Source organism: Macaca nemestrina, chromosome 1 (assembly GCF_043159975.1).
Source record: "Macaca nemestrina isolate mMacNem1 chromosome 1, mMacNem.hap1, whole genome shotgun sequence".
Taxonomy (NCBI): domain Eukaryota; kingdom Metazoa; phylum Chordata; class Mammalia; order Primates; family Cercopithecidae; genus Macaca; species Macaca nemestrina.
In genome coordinates, this window is record NC_092125.1 from 106,695,759 (window position 1) to 106,708,403 (window position 12,645).

At 38.9% G+C, this 12,645-nt stretch overlaps 2 protein-coding genes across 2 annotated transcripts; both read left to right on the top strand.

Annotated features, from left to right (window-relative positions):
• Positions 1 to 1,681: 1,681 nt before the first annotated feature.
• On the top strand, positions 1,682 to 2,333 carry LOC105497923 (small proline-rich protein 2B). The gene has a single exon (XM_024797989.2). It carries the CDS (start codon positions 1,768 to 1,770, stop codon positions 1,984 to 1,986), a length of 219 nt encoding a protein of 72 aa, XP_024653757.1. The 5' UTR covers positions 1,682 to 1,767; the 3' UTR covers positions 1,987 to 2,333.
• A 7,456-nt stretch (positions 2,334 to 9,789) lies between these two features.
• Positions 9,790 to 11,503, top strand: LOC105497917 (small proline-rich protein 2E). The gene is made up of 2 exons (XM_011769451.3): positions 9,790 to 10,206; positions 10,928 to 11,503. The coding sequence occupies exon 2, from the start codon at positions 10,947 to 10,949 to the stop codon at positions 11,163 to 11,165; it is 219 nt and encodes a 72-aa protein (XP_011767753.1). The 5' UTR covers positions 9,790 to 10,206; positions 10,928 to 10,946; the 3' UTR covers positions 11,166 to 11,503.
• The last annotated feature ends 1,142 nt before the right edge of the window (positions 11,504 to 12,645 follow it).

The following is a 12,645-nucleotide window of genomic DNA, read 5'->3' on the forward strand; positions in this document are numbered from 1 at the left end:
GTAGAAGCAGCAGTGGGAAGAGCCTTGTGTGCATTCCCCATCTCCAGAATTTACATGTGATGGTGAGTCTATGCATCTTGTTCTCTGCTGTGGGGAACCACATAGGCACGGTTCAATAAATAGGTTTTAGGTGATTCCATGTGGTTTTTGTTCACTTCTCTCCATTTCTTTAATGTGGCGATTAAGAGCACAGTTTTTAATTCCTTAAAAGGTGTATAGTACACATATTTGAGGGCAGCAAGGAGGAAAAGTGCTGAGGGGACTGGATTCCACTGTGGAATCTGTCCTAGCAGAGAAATGCCTCTATGAATTGGGTGGAAAAGACAGCTCTAAAAGTGCAAAGAATATAAGTCAAACCCAGGATTATATAGGAAAAAAAAAAAAAAGAGATGGAGGAAAAAATTTCAGACTTGAAGAAGGGTCTACAAATAGCACAATGTGGACAGTCTCTAACCCAGAGCCAAGTATGCTCTCCTGTGAATAGAGAAAAGCTCAAACCCAGGGAGGAGAAGTGACCTACCTGTGATCACAGGACTTGGCAATGATAGAACTATGTTCAGTTTCTCATTACTTCTAGCAAATTGGCAAATTATACTAAGGGAGTAGAGGTAGAGTTGAGTTCATGTACAACAATATAGAAATCAGCTAAAGTGGATCAGAGCAGGATGCTTTATAATTCAGGGAAGGGGTAAGATAGAAAGGAATCCTTTCCCCCAATCAAGAAAGACAGCCTTGGACCACCAGTTAGAGAATCTGCCAATTTTCTCTCTGCCATAAGTCACTGAAACTGAGAGCTAAGGCAGGGCCTCCATGAGTCATGAGCACTTAATTCAGCGGGAGATCTCAGAACAGGATATTTCCTTTTTTGAGATTCCCTGTTATGCCAGTTATGGATACATTTGCATTTTGGATGGGACATTACTTGATCCAGCCCATTTTAGGCAGTTCTACTTCCCCCTGGGTGGGGCAGCAGTCCCTATAAAGAGGTTCTCTGCCATATAACTCCTAAACTCCTGGTACTTGAGCACTGATCTGCTTTGGAGAACCCGGTGAGTCTGCTTACTTGAGTTCCTCTGTTCTTTTTGCCCTCAAATGTTGAATTTAATCTGAAGACAGAAAGCATGGTTGATCCAAACCTCTGATTACAGTTTCGACACTACTTAGTGGGTGGAACCTGAGGATTAAATCATAATGATACACTGTTTTAGCTTTTTTTTGTAAGCAGTTTGGTATTCATATGAACAGAGAAGTTAACAGGAAGGCTTTGATTTGAAGAAGCGGTAAAAGCAAAGTGTTTTTCCTTTTTTTGATATCTTTCTGGTGTCCTTTTCAAACATTTGTGTTTTAACAGGTGTCAGAGCCTGCAGTTCTTCCCAAATGGCCCTTTGCTCTGTGGCCATCAGCCCACTGGGACTTTACAACAGATAATGATGATAGGAATAGCTTCTGAGATTGCCCAGGGTGTCTGAACTTGTGACTGCCTTTCTTGAAGTGGTTATTTTCATGTTTGATTCTTTATAAGAGAGATATTTTCTTTGGAAAAATTGCATGAGAAAACAGAGGATTTCCCAGGGTTGATAAAGCAATTTGCTAAAGTGGAAAGGATAAACCAGAGTCATGAAAAGGGAATGAGGAATTTAAATAATTTTTTGGAGATTGGAGAAATAATATCCCATAGTATTACATAAACGTTGGCTTTTCTTTGTGAGAGGCCCTTCCTGTGAACACTGTCGTATCATTTCTTTCAGATTCTGAGACTCCAGCAGGATGTCTTATCAACAGCAGCAGTGCAAGCAGCCCTGCCAGCCACCTCCTGTGTGCCCCACGCCAAAGTGCCCAGAGCCATGTCCACCCCCAAAGTGCCCTGAACCCTGCCCACCACCAAAGTGTCCAGAGCCCTGCCCACCTCAGCAGTGCCAGCAGAAATATCCTCCTGTGACACCTTCCCCACCCTGCCAGCCAAAGTATCCACCCAAGAGCAAGTAACAGTTTCAGGGTTCATCAGGACCATGAATGGATGAGGATAATTAGCTCACCTCGTTCCACAACTTCACCTGCATCTTCTCATCAAAGTCATTCAGAGATACACGGGAGCTTCTTTCCCCTTAGCCAGTGATCTCCCCGTGATGTTCCCTGACAGCAAAAGCTTCCCTTTATGATGCTGCCATACTGCCACTATCCAGGTGGAGACTTAGATAGGAAGTCCTCAGCTGTACCGGCCTTTCAGAGCTTCTCCTTGGGTGCCATCGAAGAATTCTGTTGATGTTTTCTGTGTCTGTCTGTCTCCTGGGCATGAGCTTCTACCACCTGTGCATTTGTCACTTTCCTTTCACTCCCTGAATAAAGTAGCTATGTATATATTTTTGTGAGTGGATATTTCGTTTCTTTTTAAACCTACTTTATTAACAATATCGTATGATCATTTGGATTTACTTCTATCTTTCTTTGGTCCCCAGGACCATTCATGAATATTGTAGGAAATTTGGGTCATACTAGAAATTATTTCTGTATTATTTTAAACCCGTGTTATTTTCCTTAATTAGCATTTGATTGATTCGAGGAACATATGATTCAACTTCTCCAAATGTCAGTCTCTTTACTGCAAAGTGAGCAAAATAACGTTTACATAACAAACTAGTCTAAGGCATAAAATTGAATTACTATCTGAAATTTGGTTGGCACAATTCCTGACACATAATTAGCAGTCATTTAATTGAGGTTTATTAGCAGGAATATATCATCATTGTCTTCATCATCATCACTATCATCATCACCAGCATCACTACACCACTACAACCACTACCATAGTTGCTCCAGCAAAAGAGTAGCTAGCTTGGATATAACTAATACAGGAAATAAGAAGAGTCTCTATTGTTATTTTTTATGAATTTGTAAGACTTGTACACAATTACGGGGTACATATGATATCTCGTTACACGGATAGAATATGTAATGATCATGTCAGGATATCAGGAAATTTAGATTATCCATCACCTGGGGTATTTATCTTTTTTCTTTGTTAGGAACATTTTAATTTTTCTCTCCTAGCTCTTGTGAAATATAGAATACATTGTTGTAAACTGTAGTCACCCTACTCTGCTATCAAATATTAAAAATTATTCCTTCTATCTTTTTGTTTGTACCCATTAACCAACATCACCCCATCCCCCACAAACACCCTTCCCTGCCTCAGGTATCTATCATTCTATTCTTCATGATATCTATCTTCATGATACTGACTTTTCTAGCCTCCACATATGAGTGAGAACATGTGATGTTTGCCTTTCTGTGCTTGACTTATTTCACTTAAGATAATGACCTCCAGTTTCATCGATGTTGTTGCAAACAACATGATTTCATTCTTTTTTTTACAACCAAGTAGTATTTCATTGTAGGTATATACTATATTTTCTTTTTCCATTCATTCGTTGATGGATACTTAGGTTGATGGACACTTAGGCTGATTACACATCTTTGCTATTGTGAATAGTGCTGAAATAACCATGGGAGTTCAGGCATCCCTTTGCTACACTGATTTATTTTCCTTTGTATAGACACACAGTAGTTACATTGCTGAATTGAATGGTAGTTCTATTTTTGGTATTTTTTTTGTGAAATTGCTATGATTACCTCTGCTTTTATTTTTATTTATTTATTTATTTATTTTTGAGACAGAGTCTCGCTCTGTCGCCCAGGCTGGAGTGCAGTGGCTGGATCTCAGCTCACTGCAAGCTCCGCTTCCCGGGTTTACGCCATTCTCCTGCCTCAGCCTCCCGAGTAGGTGGGACTACAGGCGCCCGCCACCTCGCCCGGCTAGTTTTTTTGTATTTTTAGTAGAGACGGGGTTTCACCATGTTAGCCAGGATGGTCTCGATCTCCTGACCTTGTGATCCGCCCATCTCGGCCTCCCAAAGTGCTGGGATTACAGGCTTGAGCCACCGCGCCCGGCCTACCTCTGCTTTTAAAGTCTTACCCGAAAACTCCTTGAGTACCCTAACATCATAGAGTACGTTTCCTGTGTGTTCTTCTAGTAGTTTTATAGTTTCAGGTCTTACATTTAAGTCTTTAATCCATATTCAGTTGGCTTTTGTATATGATGAGAGATATAAGCCCATATTTCATTCTTCTGCATATGAATTCCATTTTTTTCTGAACAGTTTATTGAGAAACTTGTCCTTTCTCCAATGTATATTCTTGGCATCTTTGTCAAATTCAGTTGGTTGTAAATATGGGGGTTTATATTTGGGTTCTTTATTATTTTCCATTGGTTTATGTATCTGCTTTTATATAATAGCATGTTATTTTGTTGACTGTATCCTTGTGACATATTTTGAAGTCAGGTAGTGTGATGCCTCCAGCTTTGCTCTTTTTGCTCAGGATTGCTTTGGCTATTCAGGGTGTTTTTTTGGTTCCAAATGAATTTTAGAATTGTTTTTTCCTATTTCTGTGAAGAATGACACTGGTATTTTGATACGGATTCATTGAATCTGTAGATTGCTTTGGGCAGTATGGTCATTTTGACAATAGTAATTCTTCTGATTCATGAGTATGGAATATCTTTCAATTTGTTTTCATGTTCTTTTATTTTTCATCAGTGTTTTGTAGTTTTCTTTCTAAAAAGTTTTCATCTCCTTAGTTGAATTTATTGCTAGGTATTCTATTTTTTCTTTTGTAGGTGTTCTAAATGGGATTGCCTTTATCATTTCTTCCTTAGCCAATGCATTATTGGTGCATAGAAATGCTACTGATTTTTATTTTGATGTTGTATCTTGTAACTACTGAATTTATTTATAAAATCTAAGAGTTTTTTGGTGGTGTCTTTATGCTTTTCCAGATACAAGATCATGTCATCTGCAAAGAGTAACAATCTGACCTCTTCTTTTCCAATTTGGATGGTTCTCTCTTGTCTGATTGCTCTGACTAGAACTTCTAGTACCTTATTGAATAGGAGTGATGAACGTGGGCATCCTTGTCTTGTTTCAGTTCTTAGAGGAAAGGTTTTCAGGTTTTCCTCATTTAGAATGATGTTGACTGTGTGTTTCCCACACATGGACTTTATTACACTGAAGTATGTTTCTTCTGTGCTTAGTTTGTTGGGTGTTTGTATCATGAAAAGATACTGAATTTTATCAAATTCTTTCTCTTCATCTATTGAAATAATTATATGCTTTTTCCTTTATGCTATTGATTTATGTTTATAGGTTTCTTTTCTTTTCTTTTCTTTTTTTGAGGCGGAGTCTCGCTCTGTGGCCCAGGCTGGAGTGCAGTAGTCGGATCTCAGCTCACTGCAAGCTCCACCTCCCGGGTTTACCCCATTCTCCTGCCTCAGCCTCCGGAGTAGCTGGGATTACAGGCGCCCACCACCGCGCCCGGCTAGTTTTTTGCATTTTTTGGTAGAGACGGGGTTTCACCGTGTTAGCCAGGATGGTCTCGATCTCCTGACCTTGTGATCTGCCCACCTCCGCCTCCCAAAGTGCTGGGATTCCAGGCGTGAGCCACCGCGCCCGGCTCTATCATTTCTTACATGGGAAATCTAGGAGCAATGAACAGCCTCAGGTTTTGATTATCAGGGAATGTTATAATTTTGCCCTCATTTTTAAGTACAATTTTGCCAGAAGCGAAATTCTAGGTTACCAATTTTTCCTTTCAGCAGTCTTATTATATCATCCCACTGCCTCCTGATCTCCAAGGCAACTGATGATAAATTGATCAACAGTCGTATTAAGGATCACTTATATATGAAGATTCACTTATCTCTTGTTGCTTTAAAGATTCTGTCTTTGATAGGTTGATTATAATGTGCCTCCATGTAGTTCTCTTTGAATTTGTTTTACTAAGGGTTTGTTGAACTCTTTGGATGTGTAAATTTATCTTTTACAGCAGTCACATATGTGAAACCTTAAAGTATGTAGCCTTTAAGACTGACTTCTGTTACTTACCAATTTGCATTTAAATTTCAACTTTGTCTTTGTGAGTCTTGATAGGTCATTCCATTTTGTTACTGTACAGTATTCCACTCTGTGGATGTGATATACTACAATTTATTTATTCATCTACTGAAGGACATTTTGGTGGATTGTAATTCTTGGAAATTATGAATGAAACTACTATAAACATTTGAATATAGGTTATTTTTTATGGGCATATTTTGAAATCTGTTACATGAATTTCTAGGAGTCGTGATGGTGGATCCTATGGTAAAATTATGTTTAGCTCTGTGAGATCATGAGTCAGCTTTGATTTTTCTGTTTATATTTTATTTAACTTCTCTTTGACTTATGGTACAATGCTGTCAGCCCTCTTCTATGTTAGAGTTTAAACTGCTTTTCCGCTCCAGAGTTTTTCACAGTTTTGTCCAGGTTTACTTGCTTTCCTTTATTTATTTATTTTTGTGTGTGAAGGGAGGAAACTTTAAATCCATGCACATTCACTGTCTTAAAAGATTCTTAAGAGGAGAAGTGTCAGATTTATTCTGTTTCTTAGCCTATGTTTTAAATCTCCCTAACACAAAGCATATAAGATCATCCTGTATTTCTGATAGCTCTTGAAATTATTCTTTTAACTAGTCTGATCTAACATTTACAGAAAATAAAACTAGAATTTACAGGCCCTTTTGGCTTTGGGAAGGTTAATGCTAATGAATGATTCAGTTCCTTATAAGGACTTAAACTGAAATTTAGGTAATCTGCCACCAGAAGAAACATGTTATTTAAGTGAGAGAATTTTTTATTGTCCTGAACAGCTAATCATAGTAATAGTAAACTAGATTAGAGATTACATTATATATTTTTATACAGAATGCTAAATATTTACAAATATCAATTTTCTGTAAACTAACACAGTTAACATATTGCATTTATCATATTTAGTTTTTTATTTTTGTACTTAACAGTAGTCAGAAGACAATCTTAGTCCAAATAACTAGGAACAATTAAATTATCTTGTTTCTGTACTTTATTCTATATTTCTTCTTTGATTAACTCTCATTTTCACCACAAAAGAGTAAGTATCAAGGTTAGCCCATCTTATTATTTCACCACACCTCATTCAAATAAAGTAGTTTCATTTGCTTCCCCCTAAAATCTTCGGGCACTGACCTAAAAGAAATATGATGTAAAAGATCTTAAAGATAAAGCAAATAATTTACTCACCATCAAACACATATCAGACTTGATGTTCTGGCTCTATTTCCTTGATTAACAATGTATTACATTACTATTATGAGTACTATCTGTAGTCATAAGTCTAAGCACATAAAGTACTAAGTCCTAAGGTACCTAATTTAATGGTAGCTATTATTATTATCACTATGTACTATTATTATCACTATGTTCTATTATCCTTACCACCTGTCTTAGTAACCATCAGTTTCTTCCAATTTCATCATAATCAGACCAATTTTACGATTTCTATCTTTCTGGCTCTTGGATAGTAGACAAACTCATTCCTGATGTTTTTACCCTAGTATGATCTCTCAATTTTGGTGAACTGTTTCATAGACACGTATGGCTATTGGGTGCTTGTGGCTTCCCTGTGTTTATGTCACTGGTAGGAGAAAGGGTGATTATTATTAGGATTTTTCTTCAAGAAAGATTATAATAGGGAGGTAATTAAATATTGGGGTATAATAATAAAACAACTCCTACTCACATCCGGCCCCACCTTTAGTGTTTGACCAGAGATGCTTAAAAGGAAGAAGATCATTATCTCACTAATTGAGCTATGGACAGACTTGTTTCTTGTCAGCTTTTCAAAGAAGAATTTTAAGAGTCTTTACAAAATAATAGGTAACATTTGGAGAATATTTTGAAAAGGAAAATAAGAAAATAAAAATCATCTGTAATTACAGCAACCAAACAGAATCACATTTAATAAAATGTTTTAGGTATTTCTTATCTTTTCATAAATAAATGTTAAAATGTTGTCATGCTTTATATATGTTTTTACTATAATTTGAATGTTTTAAATAATATTAAATAGTCTTCTAAAACATCCTTCCCAATGATCTTAAGAATTCTGCAGGGCCTGGATGTCTCAGGGCCTGGATGTTCTAACTAGGGGAAGCTGTGACCGCTAGCTGCCCCTCTTCATGTTGTGGCCATTCCTCATGTAGCTGGTCTGTGAGGAACTCTGAGTTTCAAGTTCTCCATCTCAACTTGTAAAGTGACCCTGTCTGAGATGCTGGAAGCACTAGGGCTGCTGGCACTCTGGTGCCTGCACTGCTGTGATAAGCAGCCTGTTTGAGTGGGGTGTCCTCAGAAGGGGAGTCTCAGGGAGTGACCCAAACTGTATTATCTCACACAATGATCTCATTTGGCAGCAAATTCTCCAATTTTGCATGTTAGAAATCAGACACTTCTCTAAGGATTTGTGTTTTAGATGTGATGTGAGGCTGTTGGGGAGTAGTAGGTGACCTATTGAATAAAGGCTGTTTACTTTGTCGTCTGATGTGCTTGGCATGTGTAATAGTTTGTAGGGATCATTTGGTGAGAACACCATTTGTAAACACCTCACTTTAAGGTGTTGACACTGACGTGATGTTTTTATTTCTGTACTGTCCTGGCCAGTAGTGATCTTGCCTCAAAGCCCTTCCTTACTGACAGGAGCAATGGCAGTTCTGGGAACCTAACCTGCATAACTGAGGGATGTGATGCTTGGTTGATTCAGCACTTCTGCCCTTCCTGGAGCATAGCTGGTGACTGCTCCAGTGATTTTGAGTCTTTCCTCTTCCTCATTTTCCTTTCTTCTTCTCCAATTATAAACCACATTCTTGCAAAGCTTCCTGATTATTGGTCTAAGGAAGCTCTAGCAACATCACCTTAAATATTCAACATACCGTGTTTAGTAAGCCTCACTGATTGCAGGAAGAGTTTATGAAAGATATGAAAGAGGAGTCACTATGTGTGTTGACAATATATATGTTGAGTGAACAATATGTAACAAAATGGATAGATGAGAGGTGTACATTGGGGTGTGACTTGATAATCTAGCAGGTCATGGGACTAGGGGGCTTATGGAAAAGACAAAGAAAGAACATGAAAACAAATTAAAAAACACCGAGAAACTCCTAAAACCTGTTTGGAAACAGACAGGAAGAATACATTTTAGATTATACTTAGTTTGTATTTTCCCCCAGATTTCAGACTTTAAGTGCTCTGACCATCTCCACTCTGCAAACCTACTTCTAATTATTTACATATGATAATGTGAGTCTGTGCAGCTTGTTCTCTATAGGATGGTTACAGGGAATCACATAGGCATGGTTCAATACCATGAATGCTTGTAATTTTGTTTCACGTCTCTCCATTTCCTTAATGTGGTGGCTAAGAATACATTTTTATAAATAAAACGACAATAGTACACATCCTTGATGGCGGCAAGTAGCAAATGTGCTCTCACCCTGGAATCTGTCCTGGGTGACAATTGCCAGTACAAATTGGATGGAGAAGATAGATTCAAAGGGGAAAGGAAAATCGTAAAATCCAGGGTCCTATGAGAGAGAAAGATAGAAGTGGAGGAGAAAGTTTCTGGCTTGAACAGGGTCAGCAGATGGCACAATGCGGTCAGCTTCCAACTCCAGAGGTAAGTGTGATTCTCCCCTGCTTATAATCCCAGGGAGGAGAGGTGACCTGGCTGTGGTCACACAACTTAGCAAAAAAAAAAAAAAAAAAAAAAAAAAAAAAAATTCTGGGGCTAGAATTCAGGTCTTTGTTAGGTCTCCCCTTCCTTCTAGCACATTGGCAAATTGTATAAGGAAAGTAGAGGTAGAGATGGGTTCATGTACCACAATATGGCATTCAGCTAAAGTGGATCAAGGCAGGAAGTTTTATGATTTAGGGAAGGTGTAAGACAGGAAAGGATCATTGCCCCCAGTCAAAAAAGAGAGCCCTTGACCACCAGTTAGAGAATTCCCCAATTCCTTCTTTGCCATAGGTCACTGAAACTGAGATCTAAGGCAGGGCTTCTGTGAGTCAAGAGCACTTAACCCAGTGGGGAGATCCCAGAACAGGATATTTCCTAGTTTGATAATCACTGTCAGGCCAGTTATGGATACATTTGCATTTGGCTTAAGACAATACTGGATCAGCGTAGTTTTTGGCAGTTCCATTTCCTGTTGGGTGGTGCAGCAGGCCCTATAAAGAGGTTTTCTGCTGCACTGCTCCTGAACTCCTGGTACCTGAGCACCGATCTGCCTTGGAGAACCTGGTGAGTCTGCTTCCTTGAGTTCCTCTGTTCTTTGTGCCCTGAAATGTTGAATTTAATCTGAGTACAGCAAGTTTGGTTGATTCAATCCTATGAATGTTGATTTGATACTATTTAGTGGATGGAAATGTACGATTAGAGCACAATGATATGCTATTTTAGCTTTCTTTTGGTACACAGCTAGGGGTTCATATGGACAGAGAAGTTAGTTAAGGGGAAAGCTTTGATTTGAACAAGAATAAAATAACAAAGTATTTTTCTTTTTTCTTTGCTTTTCTGGTGTCCTTTTCAAAGGTTTATGTCGTGGCAGGTGTGAGAGCATGCAATTCTTCCCAAACAGCCCTTTTCTCTGTGCCCATGTCAACCCACTGGCATTTTACAACAGATAACGATGATAGGAATAGCTTGTGAGGTAGCCCTGGGTATCTGAACTTGTGACTGCCTTTCTTGAAGATGTTATTTTCATAGAAATAACATGCTTGGTTGTTTACTACAGAGGTATTTTCTTTGGAAAAATTATATGAGAAAACACAGGAATTCCCAGGGACAATGAAGTAATTCGCTGAAGTGGAAGTGAGAAACCAGGGAGTCTTGAAAAGGGAATTAAGAGTTTAAATAATTTCTTGGAGATAGGAGAAATAATATGCCATGGTATTACACAAGCTTTGGCTTCTCTCTCTGGAGGAGTCCATTCCCATGAACACTGTCATATCATTTCTTTCAGATTCTGAGACTCCAGCAGGATGTCTTACCAACAGCAGCAGTGCAAGCAGCCCTGCCAGCCACCTCCTGTGTGCCCCACGCCAAAGTGCCCAGAGCCATGTCCACCCCCGAAGTGCCCTGAGCCCTGCCCACCACCAAAGTGTCCAGAGCCCTGCCCACCTCAGCAGTGCCAGCAGAAATGTCCTCCTGTGCCACCTTCCCCACCCTGCCAGCCAAAGTGTCCACCCAAGAGCAAGTAACAGCTTCAGGATTCATCAGGACCATGAAAGGATAAGGATAATTGACTCACCTCGTTCCACAGCTTCACCTGCATCTTCTCATCAAACCCATCAAGGGATACACAGGGAGCTTTTATCTGCCTGTGATGATCCTTGATAGCAAAAGATTTCCTTTTTGAGGCTGCCATACTGCCACTGTCCAGGTGGAGACTGAACAAAGGAAGCCCTGGGCTGTGCCAGCTCCCAGAGCTTCAGAAGAAAGAGCAGCTCTCTCCCTGGGAACCATCAGAGAATTCTGTTGATGTGTTCTGTGCCTGTCTGTCCCCTGGGCATGAGCTTCTACCACCCGTGCAGCTGTCACTTTCCTTTCACTCTCTGAATAAAGTATCTATGCATAATATTCGTGAATGGATCTTTTGTTTCTTTTCAAATCTGCTTTATTAGCAATATTTTATAATCTTTTGGGTATATTTCCACCTTTCTTTCATCCACAAGCAGGATCTCACAATTTGGGACATATCAAAGATTATTTCTGTACAATTTTAAACCTGTTTTATTTTCCTTAATTAGTGTTTGGTTGATTTGAGGAACATATTATTCAACTTCTCTGAATGTCAATCTCTTTACTGCAAAGTGAGCAAAATAACATTTACTTAACGAATGTGTCTAAGGCATAAAATTGAATTACTATCTGAAATTTTATTGGCACAATACCTAATACATAATTGGCTGCCATTTGATAGAGGTTTATTCACAGCAACATATCATCATTTTTTCCAGCATTGTGATCATCATCATCATGATCATCATCATCATCACTCCCCATGACAACCACTACCATATTTGTTCCAGCAATAGAGTGGCTTGGTTGTAACTAATATGGAAAATAAGAAGACTCTCTCTGCTATTTTTTATTGATTCTTAATACCTATACACATTTTGGGGTACGTGTGATATTTTGTTACATGGATCAAATGTGTAGTGATAAAGTCAGGATATTAGGAAATTTAGGGCATTCATCACCTTGAGCATTTATCATTTCTCTCTTTATTGGAAACATTTAAAACTCCTTTTAAAAAGTGTTTTATTACACTTTAAGTTCTGGGGTACACGTGCAGAATGTGTAGGTTTGTCACATAGGTATACATGTGCCATGGTCATTTGCTGAACCTGTCAACCCATTATCTACAGTGGGTATTTCTCTTAATGCTATGCCTCCTGTAGCCCCTCACTCCCCGAAAGGCCCCGGTGTGTGAAGTTCCCCTCCCTGTGTCCGCAGGTTCTCATTGTTCAGCTCCCACTTATGAGTGAGAACATGTGGTGTTTGGTTTTCTGTTCTTGCGTTAGTTTGCTGAGAATGATGGTTTCCACCTTCATCCATCTCCCTGCAAAAGACGTGAGCTCATCTTTTTTATGGTTGCATAGTATTCCATGGTGTACATGTGCCATGTTTTCTTTATCCAGTCTATCATTGATGGGCATTTGGATTGGTTCTAAGTCT

Coding starts and splice junctions, on each gene's coding strand:
- LOC105497923 (XM_024797989.2), top strand. CDS start 1,768: ATGTCTTATCAACAGCAGCAGTGCAAGCAGCCCTGCCAGCCACCTCCT.
- LOC105497917 (XM_011769451.3), top strand. CDS start 10,947: ATGTCTTACCAACAGCAGCAGTGCAAGCAGCCCTGCCAGCCACCTCCT.